At 41.9% G+C, this 15,084-nt stretch overlaps 2 protein-coding genes across 5 annotated transcripts; both read left to right on the plus strand.

Moving 5' to 3' along the window:
* The first annotated feature begins 114 nt into the window (after positions 1 to 114).
* On the plus strand, positions 115 to 3,337 carry LOC135399176 (large ribosomal subunit protein uL16m-like). Its single transcript, XM_064630937.1, has 6 exons — positions 115 to 172; positions 386 to 451; positions 525 to 682; positions 754 to 885; positions 2,813 to 2,944; positions 3,049 to 3,337. Exons 1-6 carry the CDS (start codon positions 127 to 129, stop codon positions 3,241 to 3,243), a joined length of 729 nt encoding a protein of 242 aa, XP_064487007.1. The 5' UTR covers positions 115 to 126; the 3' UTR covers positions 3,244 to 3,337.
* An 890-nt stretch (positions 3,338 to 4,227) lies between these two features.
* Positions 4,228 to 15,073, plus strand: LOC135399173 (serine/threonine-protein kinase Sgk1-like). Of its 4 annotated transcripts, none has more exons than XM_064630931.1 (17): positions 4,228 to 4,365; positions 4,908 to 5,091; positions 5,724 to 5,857; positions 5,973 to 6,056; positions 6,146 to 6,294; positions 6,370 to 6,469; positions 7,100 to 7,128; positions 7,239 to 7,344; positions 7,409 to 7,576; positions 7,687 to 7,799; positions 7,890 to 7,926; positions 9,191 to 9,277; positions 9,391 to 9,486; positions 10,577 to 10,684; positions 13,087 to 13,224; positions 13,534 to 13,591; positions 13,682 to 15,073. In XM_064630931.1, the coding sequence occupies exons 3-17, from the start codon at positions 5,732 to 5,734 to the stop codon at positions 13,780 to 13,782; spliced, it is 1,500 nt and encodes a 499-aa protein (XP_064487001.1). In that variant the 5' UTR covers positions 4,228 to 4,365; positions 4,908 to 5,091; positions 5,724 to 5,731; the 3' UTR covers positions 13,783 to 15,073. The 4 variants fall into 4 exon arrangements, with proteins under 4 accessions (XP_064487001.1, XP_064487002.1, XP_064486999.1 ...); XM_064630932.1 differs by lacking the exon at positions 4,228 to 4,365 and adding an exon at positions 4,614 to 4,713; XM_064630929.1 differs by lacking the exon at positions 4,228 to 4,365 and adding an exon at positions 4,723 to 4,907 and having other exon boundaries at positions 5,045 to 5,091.
* Positions 15,074 to 15,084: the final 11 nt, after the last annotated feature.

The following is a 15,084-nucleotide window of genomic DNA, read 5'->3' on the forward strand; positions in this document are numbered from 1 at the left end:
CCTGAAGCAATAAAAATAATTTTTATTAATCTTATATAGAATATTTTTTAACAATGCATATTTATCGTAAAGTGGTCAATTTTGTATACGATACAGTGCCTCACAATATTCGTATCGTTTTCCAACATGGCCGCTGCCACAGTCAATAAGTTCATCTGTAACCTATGCATAAGTACGGTTATACAATTGATTTGTCTTGCTATATGTATCGAAATTGCGCTGACATTAGTGCAATGTACTGTACTCTTCGGGGAGCAAACGTTCGTTGGATTTTAGTTGACGCCATTTAACTGTGTGTGTTCGTGGGAAATCGTGCATGGTTGCCTCAGATTCAGTTTGCTTTCGCTACAGCAATTGCGTATAAAGTCGTTTCCTTTCTGCCTAGGCAAATTGCCCCGTTTATCACAAGCATGTGGACTGAAGCTGTGGAAGCTCCCACCAGACTACAGCGGTATGCCACAATCATTTGCTCCCGAATCCTCATCCTAAATTGGTGCTTTCCCCCCCCCCCCCCCCCAATTTAGATATCGAGTTCCCTACTGAGCGCAAGCTGCCCATACTGGACAAAGTACCGACCTATCTATTCGGCGTTCGACCACCTAAAATGATGAAGGATCTCGCCACGATCAGGGGACCCGAACTCGTCCACAACAGGCTCTTGTACAAACAATATGGGATAATAGTAAGTACTGTGTACACAAGAAGCAAGACTTTTTTTTTTTTTCGAATTTTGACGGACGTACCTTTTTCTAGACTCTATGTGGTGGCTTCATGCGTCCAGGGCACATTGATATGATACGCTTGACCATCAATAAGAAATTGAATGTCTCGACGATGTTTGCAGTTTGGAGAATAGATCCACCTTGGAAGCCAATTACTAAAAAGGTATATTTTATATTTCCTCACATTACCTCTAAGGTTAGGAGTTAGGTTACTGTATCACCTCACTGATTGTTAGTGGGGTAAATAGGGCCTAGCAATATAGCCATGTAAAAAGGTACATCATCTAGTTGTTCATCTATGCTTGTGAACTGGGGAATTAACACTGTCACACTCAACAGGTTGTTCTCACTTCGTAAATTGACGTACACCTCAACTTGTAAATTAACATGCATTACAGTCAAACTCCTTTACAACGAAGCTCAGGGGACAGCAAAAAAAGTTCGCAGTAAAGGTATTTTCGTTAAAAAGGATGTCCATTATTGGACCTATAGGCTCCAGCGGGACCGCAAAAAAAATTTGCTGTAGTGGTATTTTCGTTAAAAAGGTGTTCGCTATAAAGGAGTTTGACTGTATAAGTAGGGAGTGATTTTTTCGGGTTAAACCCGATTCCGCCCGGTTATCCCCCCGAAGTGACCTCCGACCAATTCGGGTTAAACCCGATTTCTCTCCGAATTCCAGTCACTATGAAATCCTCAAGTGACGTTTCCACTGAAGACAAACAAAGGTCGCCACGTGTAACACATGTAAGAATGGGTCACTTACGTTCCCAGCAATGCACCCATGTGTGTCAACACTGTCTATACCTTCGGGGATTACCGCTGGAAGGTCACGATCCCGCAAAAAAACAAAAAAAGAGAGATTAGGAAAGGACTTAATAGAGAAGAGGAGAAACAAAAATAGCCGATAGCACCCAAAGGTACAATTATCGCCGGATTTCTCCCCGAATTACAGATTTAAAAATAGCGCCCGATTTTTACCCCCCCCCCCCCCCCCGAATCTGAGAAGAGCATTTAACCCGAAAAAGTCACTCCCTAATTATAAGTTCACTGGTACATATTTTATTTATTTATTTATTTCATGGTACTGCTGGCTCTTCTGAAGCTATTGCAGGAGTGGGTGAATACAATAACATAGAAATTGTGCACGAGTATCCTTGCGTTTGCTGAGCAAGAATGAGGGAGGCTCCGCCTCCTGGATGCCGGCCAATAGGAGGACGCGGAGGGCAGGCACTTCCCAAGCCTCTACTCTCGCCTAAGAGGTGGCGCAGCGTTACCGTTGTTTCGCGTGTCGCAAGGCTTCTGCCATGGCGCCCCAGTCTAACCAACGACTTCGCCGTCCGTCAACATGAGAACGAGGCCAAGCGGGAGTCGCGCGTACGCTGGTAAACGGATGGCAAAGCCCTTGGTTCGATTGGTGCGCCATAGCAGAAGCCTTGCGGCAGGCAAAACAGCGGCAGCTGCTGGTTAACGGACGGCGAAGCAGTTGGTTAGATTGGTGCGCCACGGCAGAGGCCTTGCGACACGCGAAACAACAGTATCACTGCGCCATCTCTTAGGCGAGAGCAGAGGCCTGGGAAGTGCCTGCTCTGTGCGTCCTCCTATTGGCCGGCATCCAGGAGGCGGAGCCTCCCTCACTCTTGGTCAGCAAACGCAAGGACAGTCTCTGCCTGGCCGTATAATGTGCCTGCAGAAAAAACCACCATCTGCTCTCATAGTTTTTTGTTGAAAATATGTATCGAGTAAAAAAAAAGTACCCTTGTTAAGAATTCACTGGAACTGTTGTTTGCCGTAATTTTCTCCTACTAGCGTCTTTCTTTTTTTCCCTAAAAGTTGATTGCAACTTCATATGATGGGTTTTAATTGCTTCAGTATCATCTCACACATACAAAAAGACACTGTTTTTATAGTTCCATAGCATTTAGGAACAGGCTACCTTGAAAAAGGAGTGAGCTACACCGTTCTTTGTAGGTTTCAGTACCAGAATCTAACACTGTCACTATTACATTTCCTGATCACTTTGAGTAATGGACAGATTGCTTTTTGTAATTGCATAAATCGTCCCCATGTATTATGATTTTTTACATGTCCAGGGTCAAGGCAAACGTATGGGTAAGGGAAAGGGTCCTATTGATCATTACGTCACGCCAGTTAAAGCTGGTCGCATTCTTATCGAGGTTGGAGGTCAGATTGACTTTGAAGAAGTGAGGCCTCTGCTTCAAGAAGTAAGTGTCCTGTATTGCAATTTTAATTAATTTTAATTATATTTAGTTAAGTGGCAAGAAAGTATATAGGGACTTCCAACAGTGATCACCCTCTTTTTTTACAGGTTTGTTACAAACTTCCTGTAGATGCTATCCCAGTAAGTGAATCAATACTTCAGGGCCTGAAGGAACAGGAAGAGAACGAAGCACAAAAGAACATAAACCCATTCAGTATGGAACGAGTAATTGATTATGAAATGCAAGGCTCTACGAGGTGGGTCAGCAAGTACGACAGGAAGTACTACGGAAAGTACATTTAGGAAGATTTGGGTTAGTCAGGAAAGCCATGAATAGGGATGCATTTGTGAAGGTCGTAGCAAATGCTGTGAATAAAAATATCATTTTGTACTTCAAGCTGCTCGTGCTTATTCATAAAATAATCATCCGTGGAACTCTTATCAGAGAGAATAACTGGTGTGCATGCCTAGTTCAGCTTGAGAATAGCATGGCATGCAGATTGCCCTGCTTCATGTTAAGAATTCACATTGGCATGCTCAAATCGTTTTAGTAAGATTTAAAAATATGAGGCTTCCTTGCAGTACCAGGCTTGTCATTATTTTATAGTTTGAACATTCCAACCTCACTTTGTAAATACACATAGAGTTCCCCTTGGAAATGTTGTCATACATCAAACCCAATACCACAATATTTTCATCACGTTCCCCTTACGCAGTGTTTATTTTATGAAGTCTCAAATACGCTTCGTATGTAAAGGTCGGACTTTTTCAAGTTAAACGGAAGTTCCTCCCGATTTTTCCCTCACGAATCAGTTGAGGACCAATTCGGGTTAAACCAGATTTCTTCCCGAAATCCAATTATGTTGTATCATGTACCATGTGCCCTGTTTCGTGCATGTATGATGTAGATATTATTTGAGTGTACCAATGAACAATGAGAAGCGTTGACATTGCAACACGTGGTGCTTGTGGCAAGGTATGTATACAAAACAGACAAGGAAAAAAACCTGTTGCACGCGAACGCAATCAGTACCACCGTTCACCCTGAGTTACAAATTTAAAAATGGCGCCTGGATCCGTCCCCGCCCCCACACACGCACAAATCAGGTAGGCTTTGCTTATAAGCCGCATAGTTATTGACGTTCTGTAAGTTGTGGTAAATGGTATGCATTTTTGTGCTTTTCTGCTTTTATTGCTTTTGCGTTGATTTTTTTGAAATTACGTATATTAACAAAGTTAATTTTTCACGAATTCGTGCCGTATGCTATCGCCATCTCTTGTCGTTTTTTAACCCTACAAAGGAAGGAGGGGGCGTTTCAGAAGTTTCTTCTTGCTGTGCGAAAGGTCGAAGAAGAATTTAGAAACTCGTTTAAATACAAGGAAGAAACTTTCACCACCACTGTCAACAATATGTGCAAAGGAACGGTAAGAAAAACGTTCGCTCATTTTCACACTTTTAATCCAAAGTAAAAGTAGTAAGAGTCCTTGGGAATCGCTATACGCTACCACTGAAAAGTAATGAGCAGTGTTTTCCTCAGAAGTACCCGAAGGTAACGCACAGTGCGACATCAGACACTTGGAGGGTCTGAAGTCTCGCGTGTCTTCGGGAAGTCCGATTACATCCTTATCATTTGTGAAACACTTAGATAAGTGTCGAAGCAGAGGTTGGTTCTCTTATGTAGTGTTTACAAAAAGGAAAAAAAAAAAAAAAAATGAAGAGAAACTTCCGTATTCTACTCCTCTCCAGAGTGTGACAACCACATTTCCAAACTTGTAAGTGTACGCGCGACACCCGTCATGGTTTGGTACAAATCCTTGCGGTTCCGTAGTGCTACACATAGTTCAAACTCGGGACGTCGACATGCCTTAAAGAAAATATTGAGAGGCGGACTTCATGACCACTTCAAATCCCCCAACACACTCGGCGAAGTCGAAGGAAGTTACAATGCCATATTTTTTCGTTCCAGGTTGGTGAAAGTTCATTGTCGGTCACTTTAGAAAACCTGATGTAACTGGCTCACTGGTCAGCAATATAAGAAGCCATCATACTGGCTCACCGTCCAGAGGATTGTAGAATGCATGCTCGTCTTTGAACACTTCCTAGGTCACTTCTGACTTCACATCATCCGAGCTTCTGTGTAAACACACAAGGTGAGGGCACGTCTTTGTTTTCTTGTCCTGCTTTCGAGTTATCTTATGGTACGGTGTCCTATCTGGTCGTCTCCGCTCGTAAAACAATTTTACGCAAGCATAGTTGGCACTCGTCCTCGTCTTACGAAGTGTCGTGGCTCTGTGCACTTGGTTGGGCGATGTTAGGTTTGACTTTGAGGGCGAGTGTGATTAATGACGTGCTGTATCATGGTTGCAGTAAGTTGATATTTTGTATGAAGCCATCACTATGCATTTCAATTGACAGTGTAGACGTGTGTGGGAGACGGAATTTTCCGCTTGTCGTGTAACGTGAGGACAGCATTGTATTGTCAGAAGATATAACATCACCTTGTATTTTGTTATCAATACTAGTCACTCATCCGTAGTACTGCATAATCATGTCAAAGGTTGCTGTGATAAGATACGATTGTGCTTGCGTGCCATTCACAACCAGTAAATCCCTTTGTTCCATCTCAATGATTTGTTCTAATACGTCATTCAAGTCGCCGACGAATTGTACGTAGACTGTTGACTGAGTTGTCCTGCTGCAGTTTACTTCATTTGCCTTAGTTTACTCTGGTTTGTTGAGCTTGCGCAGTTGCTCTTGATAACTAAATATACTGTCGATGTAGATTGCGGCATGTCGGACCCTATACCTGTACCAAAAGCACTCGATCTTCAACACCACAATGGGTCCGCGTCCCCCGTAATGACATCTGCTTCAGTTACCAACTCTGAGATCTGTGAAAGTCACAAAAAGTTTACGGTGAGATTTGCATATTTTCTGTGCCCATTTAATTGGGGTGGAACAGAGAAAAAGAAAAGGAAACTGACTTTCAAGAGCTACCGCTGATTGCAAACAAACTCGTACTGCCTTGTAGATGTATAAAGTCGTCGTAGCCATGGACAACCACACCTGGTTTGTGTTGCGGCGTTACACAGACTTCAGCCGGTTGTTAGACATTGTAAGTTGTGCATGCTGTACACACATCATCTCTGATGCTGCTTCATGGGCTTGTCCAGATAAAATAGTTTTAAATTCTTCTGCTCACAGATCAAGAAGCAGTATCCCGGTGTGGCTCTAAAGCTTCCAGGAAAGAAACTGTTTGGCAACAACTTCAGTCCAGAGTTCATACGATCGCGGAGACAGGGACTGGATGAGTTCGTTCAGAAACTGGTGAATGATGAAAAGTTGTTGCAACTGTAAGTGCATTTTGCAAGTCTCAATTTGTCAATTGATTGCGGCATATTTGTTTTTGTTTTGTTTTTTCATTGTAGGGAAGAAGTTCGTACATTCCTGAACATGGACAAGAATATTTCAGAGGCACACGAAGACGACGACAGCCCCGGAACACCAACAACTGAGCCTCCAGAAAAGGTACGGAAAAGAGTAATTTAATTTGCATTTTATGTCATCACAAACCTTTATGTTTCCGGAACAAACACGAAATAAGCCCGCATCCTTTCTATTCACTATCATGTCCTAGATCTCTCGAAGATAAAATAGTGGTATCCCAAAATGTAATCCTAATTGCCAGTTTTAATCCGAAAAGGATTTTGGCACAGTGTCTTCTAGTAGAATTGTCGCAGCTGCTTTCAAAATTAAGGTTCCCAGTGTGCTTAGAGGCTCACAGATGAGGGAGATGTATTATTGGTTCAAAAACTTGGGCTTGCAGCTGAACATGGGTAAATTAATTGAAGCGTAAGAAAATATGAGACATATTCTATATATGTCAAGTTTTACCATATTATTACATCAAAAGTGCTTGTTTGCTTTATCGTAATTCTTACAGGTGCCTCTGAAGCGGTAACTGTGGCGCAAGTTTTACCAAGTCTTACTATTCCTATGATTTTTGTACTTTTAACTTGCTTCAGAAGTGACTCTTACATCGCTGACAAACTGACCCGAATTTATAAGCATTTGGTGAACATGCGGATGACATAATGCAGCAACGGCTGATGCAGCATCACTGGAAGATTATAGTACTTTCTTTTCTTTTTTCTACAGGTTGATTTGGGCACAACTGAGAAACCACAGTAAGCCTAACCTGCATGTACTGTGCTTTACAACCTGTTGGCATCCTTATCTAGTACATTTACATTATCTCCATAGTTCTTCCTAACCCACGTTATTTCTACACCAACAGTGTCAAGCCAAGCGACTTCGAGTTCTTAAAAGTTATTGGGAAAGGCAGCTTTGGAAAAGTTATGCTTGCAAAGCACAAAGCAGAGCAGAAGCTCTATGCAGTCAAGGTAAGCATAAGGGGGCTTTGAAAGGGAACTCTACCAACAAGCTCACATATCTCTCCCCTTTCAGGTGCTGCAGAAAAAGATCATTCTCAAACGCAACGAACGCAACCACATCATGTCCGAAAGGAACGTTCTTCTAAAGAACCTGCACCACCCCTTCCTCGTGGGACTTCATTTTTCATTCCAAACTTCGGACAAGCTCTATTTTGTCCTTGATTATGTGAACGGTGGTGAGGTGAGAATTACTGTGGAAGGCTTTTAATTGCTCTAGCATTCTTAAGGAATGAGTCACCGGTGTTGCGGCACATTTCACTTTAATAGTGCTGATGTTCTGCGCAATTGCAGCTGTTCTTCCATCTGCAACGGGAAAGGTACTTTGCCGAGCCAAGGGCACGGTTCTATGCAGCAGAAATGACGAGTGCTCTTTCATATCTACATTCTCAAGGGACTGTCTACAGGTAGTAAATAGGAATAAGCTACGGAGAACTACGCTTGCAAAACCTGGCAGCGTAGCTGTATGGGTGACACTGTCGTGCGTTTGTTTTCAGGGACCTGAAGCCTGAAAATATTCTTCTTGATTGGCAGGTAAGCCACATGTTTCATAGACTATCAAAATTAGCTATTCTCTTCTGCAGCAGGCCGCAGGTGTGTGCCGTTTCTCACTGAGTGCAACTGTCATGCAACTTGCCCTTATGTGCAAGGTTGGCAGTTTAACAACGTTGTAACAATATGTTTAATGTGAAATGTGCCAACAATAGAGGCGCTGCGAGTATTAGTCATCAGGCAAACCTCTCAAGAAGCAATTCTCTCTTGCAGCCTAGTTGTGCAACTTGCTAGCGTCTTTCAAATTGCTGCTTCACGTTGCTATACAACTTAGTTGCAGATCACTGAGGTTGCGTTATCTGACTCAGCCCAGAGTTTTCCTTGTGAAAGGGCCAAGGAAGCTTGCCCCTTTGTTCCTATCAGTTTGCACAAGAAGCATGCAATCTTGCTCGAAATCTGTGCAATTGTGAGTCTTCAGACGAGAAGCCTATACACAGCTTTCCGCCAAAGATTAAAGATTAGATCATGCTGATTTCATACGGAATACCAGCTGCTCTAATGCTACTCCTTCCTTTAAGAATTGGTTTTGCTTTCAGTAGTCAGGTCCTGCTGAGTGTCATGCAATTTGGGTTTGTTTGCTGCAACCACAATAGCACTGAAAATCTTAATTGATCTTGCATTGGTCAAGAACATGATTAGGGCTAAGAGGAGAGTAGTGCTACAAGAAATGATATTCAGACCTCAAAAACCTGTCTTATATAACATCAAATGACATACCTATACAGATAGGATTCTACAACATTTGTTAATGCTTCTTTGCATGTTTTGTCTTAGATAAAGGAATTGGGAGTTGCCTATGTCAGTTTATTAATCACTGGAAATTGTTTTTAAAAAATGGTACGAAACATTAGTACAGGGCAAAAGTAGCCACATCCTATGACAACACACAATGTTTCATGATGTGTCCTTAATTTCACCTGGTCGCCATGTAGTACTAGTAGGCTTTTGTCAAGTTGTCCCATAATACTTGTGAGCATTGTAGAGCGAACCCTAACTTCTTGCTGTAAGTTTGTGAAAATCGCTAACCGAGGGGTTTCTAGCCATGACAGTGGTTTTTGTTGGTGCAACATCACACAAGTTGCTAAGAATGCCCAAAAATGCTCATAGCTCAACTTATTACACATCTGTTTCTTGGTAATACCAGCTTCAATTAACTGTAAGTCATTTGATTCAATTATGTATTTCATTGGAGCTATCCTCAAACGTGTTTCCTTCACCGCTGAGTATACACTCTGCTTCTACTTAGGGTCACGTCGTCTTGACGGACTTTGGTCTTTGCAAAGAAGGTCTTCGGGAACGAGAAACAACCAGCACCTTTTGTGGCACTCCAGAAGTGAGTGGGTTTGCTTGCAGACGACAAAATACAAATCTGTAGTACAAGAAACCTTAGCCAGCTCCTGACATTTTGGAATTTTCCTGACTGAATGTTTTCAACCTGTACCTTAGTACCTTGCGCCGGAAGTGTTGCGGAAGGAAGCCTACGATCGAACTGTGGACTGGTGGTGTCTTGGAGCAGTTTTGTACGAGATGCTTTATGGCCTGGTATGTGTCATCCACTTAGAAACAAGAAGTCGTGAAACTTCACTCTCTCCCACAACTAGAGAACGTCACTAAAACAGGGAACAGATGGCATTGTTTTCTGTCGGAAGAGCTCACTGTTACGTGGTCCGGTGTGCTAGAAATGTGCTGGATGAACAAAACCATTATCTTGGCCGTCGTCTGCTCGACTGTGCTGATAGAACAGGGCCTTTTCTCGTGGCATGCGTGGAACAGTCCAGACTATCTAATCGGCACGAGTTTGGTACATGCTGTGAAGCCAAATATCCCTTAGTTTTATCTGCAACTTTACATAAGCAAAATTCATTTATTTATTTATTTATTAATACCCTCAGGGCAAAGCACTACAGAGGGGAGTGGTTTTACAAATGATCCGTAATGTTTCTATGGAATGTTTCCGAGTTGGTACAAAATAGTGAAGATGGAAGGTGATTCCAGTCAATGCTTGTTCTCGGTACAAACGAGTTTGAAAAAGCGCTAGTCCTGCAGTGAGGTATCCCTACTTTGTGCTGATGGTCAATGCGTGATGAAAAGTAATGCGGAGAGGCGAGGAGGTCATCCTTTAAAGTGGGATTGTGGAAGCATATGCTATGGAAGAGAGAAAGACAGCTAATTTTACGGCATAAAGATAATGGCTGTAAGGATAATGAGACTTTCATAGCTGAAACACTGGCTGGCTGTGCGGTGGTAGTTCGAGAAGATGAAACGGGTCGCGCGGTTCTGCACTGCTTCCAGTTTATGAATTAATGACGATTGCACTGGGTCCCAGACGGCTGACGCGTATTCGAGTTTCGGTCGCACAAGCGTCTTATATAGTGTCAACTTTAGCTTCTCCAGGGCCAAGTAGAAATTTCTTCTTATATACCCAAGACCAAATATGGTAGAAGTATCCGTGCGGCACACTGTTTCCCTGTGGCTTTCCATGTGAAAGTGCTACAAAAGGACACAAAAGAGCAGTGTCATCTGTCACATGGTGCAGGAAACAGGCTTTCTCTTTCTCCCAAAGTGACATTGTCTGGTTGCGTTTGCTCCGATTGGAAGCGACTGTGCACTTAACTGCTCTCCGTTGTTACAGCCGCCTTTCTACAGTAGAGACACAACAGAGATGTATGACAACATTCTCCACAAGCCACTGAAGTTAAGGACCAATATTTCGCTGGCAGCCCGAAGAATCATAGAAGGGGTAAGGATCTGGAATAAGATAAGATAAAATAGCGTGTATGTGTGCAAGCTGATGAACAAGATCCATGAAAGAGGAAGCATGAGCTTGGGCACAACAACAAGGACAAACAACAACATGAGCTCAAAGACCACTTAGCATTTATTATCGCACAATTATGATACTGGACACTGAGTTCCGCAAGTCCGGCATGGTATATTACTAGAACCTGAAGATTAGGGAAAATATTTTTTTTTTCCAAATTCGGAGGATAAAAATTTGGTAAATAAACGTGTGCTCTCATGCGAATTCAGGTGGAAAAACTTACAGTATGCTAAATTTGAGGAGAAATCGGGCTCAGTTACTCGAACTAAATGTACTGGGTGATGTAACTGCATTTCCTGCCAAACAAGTGAGGGCAATTTGCTGGGTGAAAATTGGGTCTCACCCTGAAGAGGCAACCTTCAATTCGGATAAGAAATGGGTTAAACCCTAAAACTTAAGGCGCTATACATTACACGCTATATACACAACATATATAACAGGCACAATTTCTGTGCAAAGCAAAGCAACACTGTATGCAATATTGCAACACTGGGAAATAGGTAAGAGGTAGGTAATAGGTAGTGTAAAAATGTTCGAAATCCACTATGAATATCAAATCTGCTTCTGCTGTGACATCTGTTTTCAGTGAAGAAATTTGTTTTGTGTTCATTGATAGTAATGGCCAAGAATCGTATGCCACTAATGTCATGGCCCAGTGTTGTCCACTGGTCCAGAGAATATGTCACATAGAATAGTCTGGTGCGGACACATTGTATGTGTCGCATAATTGAGCCTCTGTATGCAATAAGGGGATAAGTCTAAAAATCCCAAACCGAGAAAACTGCAAGCGAATATTTGGTAAAGTACTTGCAGATAGGTTTCCTCGAATAACGCAAATAAAAAAATGTGTAACACATATGCATGTGTCTACTCTACATGCGTGTCCCATTCGCATCATTTCTGTGTGTGTGATTTAGTAGAAATTGAACAAAATCCAGGAGCATGACATATCCCCTTTTTCAATATAACAATGCACGCGCAGGGTTTTCGTGAAGGAAAAAAACGTTTTCACGAGCCAGACTTTCATGGTGACGGCAGTATGGCCAATGTTACCTTTGTGCAGTGGAGCAGTCTAAGATCGTGATTATCATGCTGCTAAATGAGCACAATCCTGAAAATATTGTTCTGCTTGGCCAGCAAAATATGACTTATTAGCACAGTGCGCACATTTTTCCGAATACAACGCTCGGCAGCACTGCTGACACGGTCATGTGAGGTAGGAAGAACATGTTTTTCGAGTGGAAGTCGAAGTTCATTTCTGCATCATAGCGAAAGTTAAGCTACACCATTTGTATGCATGTGTAGAAAATGGGCCTGATCTGGCTGTCCATCCCATTGACACACATGCATTTTCCGTTTCTTACCTTTCTGTAGTGAGTCAATAAATTGCATTATGGTCCTAAATTTTATTTAGCAGGCACATACTAGTATGTAGATGTCATTGCAACAAAAACACTAAAAAGGGGATAATTCGACTTATCCCCTTATTGCATACAGAGGTTCAATTATACCCTAATTATGTGCCACATGCCGTTTTCTCACGCTTTCTCAGCATGCTGGTTTTTGTGATCTACCAACTTTTACAAAGCCACTGCTTTGCTCCATCCCGGCATGCCGGATTATGCGAGGCTGCCAACTACCTGAGCAAGAAAAATTTTTGTTACGAGTCCCACAGTTACAAAGATCTACAAGTTGTACTTTTTTCTGTATCTGATTGTCCTGGGAGTCACAACTTTTATTGTTGTCGCATCTTTGACGCCTCAAATTCACACTGAAAAAAATGGTAGGTGTTCCGAAAAAGAAATTCAAAATGCTATAAAACAAAGCGCAAATAAATTTCACAGCCCCAATTTTTTTCAGAATTGTGCATATATTTGCGCCCACTAAATTTTGCTAATCCTGGATGGTAAAATTCATCCCTTGATTAGATTACGTCATGATAAGACCTTGACTGCCTTAACCCCTCTTTTTCTTATTATAAAGGCTCCTTTTCCTCTGGTTCCGCTCCTAAGTTAAAATGCATGACCAATACATCCAGGCCTGGAAAGCTTGTGATTACAGCGTAGTTCATGAAGTACGAATTCTTTCTCGAAATTATCGCATGCCCTTGAAGTTAGCATATTTTTCAAGTCACAAAGTTTGCGAGAATTAGGGGTGCGTGAACAAAAAAGGTTTTACAGTATGCACATAAAAAAGTATGGTTGGTTAACTTCCTTTTAATACTACTATTTGCATTAATTTGAACTCACTTTTTTTGTTACTTGGTGATTCCGCACTGTTTGCAGTGGTCAGCCAATTTATGCGTTGAATATTTGTAATAGTTGCTGCAGAAGGACAAAACGCGAAGACTTGGTCACCTCGAAGACGGCGAGGAAATCAAGAGGCAGGAGTTCTTCAAGCCCATCAACTGGCAAGACCTTGAAGCGAAGGCAATTAAGCCACCGTACCATCCAAACCTTGTATGTGCACACATTTATAGTAGTACTGCTCAGACCTTTTTTCTTCCCCAAACAAAACTACACGGGGTAGTCTTGCATGTTTCTGTCCACCTTGATTCGAGACCCTGACATATACATATATATCGAGATACTGAAGTAACTGAAGAGGTTCCCCCAAAATATGCAACATTCCGGCGTGCAAGAAATTGTGACCAAATTTGCGGGCGATGAATTGGCTTCACATATCCGTTTTTATTGCTTCCTGCTGCTTGAATTTCATCAAACTTTTGTAAGCCAATGCAACCTTCAATTCTGTGTCTTTCTTGACAGAATGGCTGCATGGACTTGAAGAATATTGATCCAGAGTTTATCAAAGAACCTGTGCCAGGTATGAAACTTGTCATATAACAGGAACGGAGAACGGCAGGCATAGCAGATCAGCATAGTATAGTGGTAACGCGTCCACATTTCCTTCCAGCTTCTGTTGGGAAGTCTCAAACCATGAGTGCCAGCGTGCAGGATGCCGACAATGCATTCCAGGGGTTTTCTTACGCTCCTCCCATGGACTTTCGGACATGATCCATCGGAGTCCACCCAGAGTCCACTCTGGAATTCTGCAGCACTGGCACGGGGTGAAGACCTGCAAGTCTCACTTTAGTAGGGCAAAGTACTTGTTTTGTTCTGTTTGTTTTCTGTTCATGTTTGTGCAACTTTTGAGATGAATTATTTACACTTTTTATCAGAGTAAGTTTACAAGAACGGTAATTTTCCATACTCATTTGGCACAGTAACTTTTTTATGCTATACGTTCTTCTTGTGATGTTCATAACAGATTCAGAGTCATATTTGAAATCTCCTCCAATTTCGAAAAAAAAAGAAAAGTATTTGGTTACTTAATTCTACTCTCAAGTTTATCCAAATGGGCATTGTGTGGTCATTTGTCAATGTCATTCAAATTTTTGCAACTATGCACGTGGTACTTTTGGACCATATTTACGATATACAGGGTTTGTACATATACATTACCATTGAGAAAAGTATGTTATTATATGTTCCACATTGAGACCACAGACATTTCTTTGTGCCTTCAGCGATTCTGCTGCTGCCAAATGCTCCGATTCACCTGCCTTCCAATATACGGTGCTAGTCTGTTGCAGTATTGAAAGGGGACCAAGTTTATGTATTTAATGCAAATCGTGCAACTGTATCTTCACAGAACCATTACAGATAGCATTAAGATTACTTTGAATCAACGGCAACAGTTTTTACAGTGCGTGTGCACTGTGCTGCTAATGTGCCTTTTCTAAGAGGCCACGATTATTTTACTAGTCTGAATGACGATGTGATAGTTCTGTTTCTTTGTATCGTTGCTATGGCCGCCTTTAGCTTAAAGCAATAAGAGTGTATAGTGATGAGAAGCTAATGCTTTGGTCTTTTAGCATTTTTGTGCTTTCGCTGGCAATCCCTGCATTCAGTTGTTTATCCATTTGTTATTGAAGCTACGCACCGGCACATAGTACTGTGCTGGAGAAAATGCCTGCCGCAACCACAACATGACCCCCTGCAGACTGTGATAACTGCTTGCTAAGGCAGACAACTAAAGTATATCCCATTGATGATGCTAATCAGAATGAAGCACCTTAAAATCGTGAGAACCACATACGCATCAGGTTGATCTCATCATGGCCTACGTGCTCGAGGTAACGTATTTCTGCTGTTACTCACACACACTTTAAAAAAAAGATCCCGCCGTGCCATAGTTTCTGCAAACTCTTCTTTTGTGCAGGTAATGTTTTGCATATTCAAATTTTGTACATAGCGTTATATTTTAATCCCCAAAAAATGTCAATAAAGAGACACATAAATTTTATGAGCCTGAGA

The sequence above is a fragment of the Ornithodoros turicata genome, chromosome 6 (genome assembly GCF_037126465.1).
Source record: "Ornithodoros turicata isolate Travis chromosome 6, ASM3712646v1, whole genome shotgun sequence".
NCBI lineage: Eukaryota > Metazoa > Arthropoda > Arachnida > Ixodida > Argasidae > Ornithodoros > Ornithodoros turicata.

What these genes read in the sequence shown, in the direction of transcription:
- LOC135399173 (XM_064630929.1), top strand. Translation starts at nt 4,738, where the DNA reads ATGGTTTGGTACAAATCCTTGCGGTTCCGTAGTGCTACACATAGTTCA. An exon ending in CAACTGAGCCTCCAGAAAAG is followed by an intron (nt 6,470 to 7,099) that starts GTACGGAAAAGA and finishes TTTTTTCTACAG; the next exon opens with GTTGATTTGGGCACAACTGA. An exon ending in TATCAAAGAACCTGTGCCAG is followed by an intron (nt 13,592 to 13,681) that starts GTATGAAACTTG and finishes ATTTCCTTCCAG; the next exon opens with CTTCTGTTGGGAAGTCTCAA.
- LOC135399176 (XM_064630937.1), top strand. Translation starts at nt 127, where the DNA reads ATGGCCGCTGCCACAGTCAATAAGTTCATCTGTAACCTATGCATAA. An exon ending in GGAAGCCAATTACTAAAAAG is followed by an intron (nt 886 to 2,812) that starts GTATATTTTATA and finishes TTACATGTCCAG; the next exon opens with GGTCAAGGCAAACGTATGGG. An exon ending in TGAGGCCTCTGCTTCAAGAA is followed by an intron (nt 2,945 to 3,048) that starts GTAAGTGTCCTG and finishes CTTTTTTTACAG; the next exon opens with GTTTGTTACAAACTTCCTGT.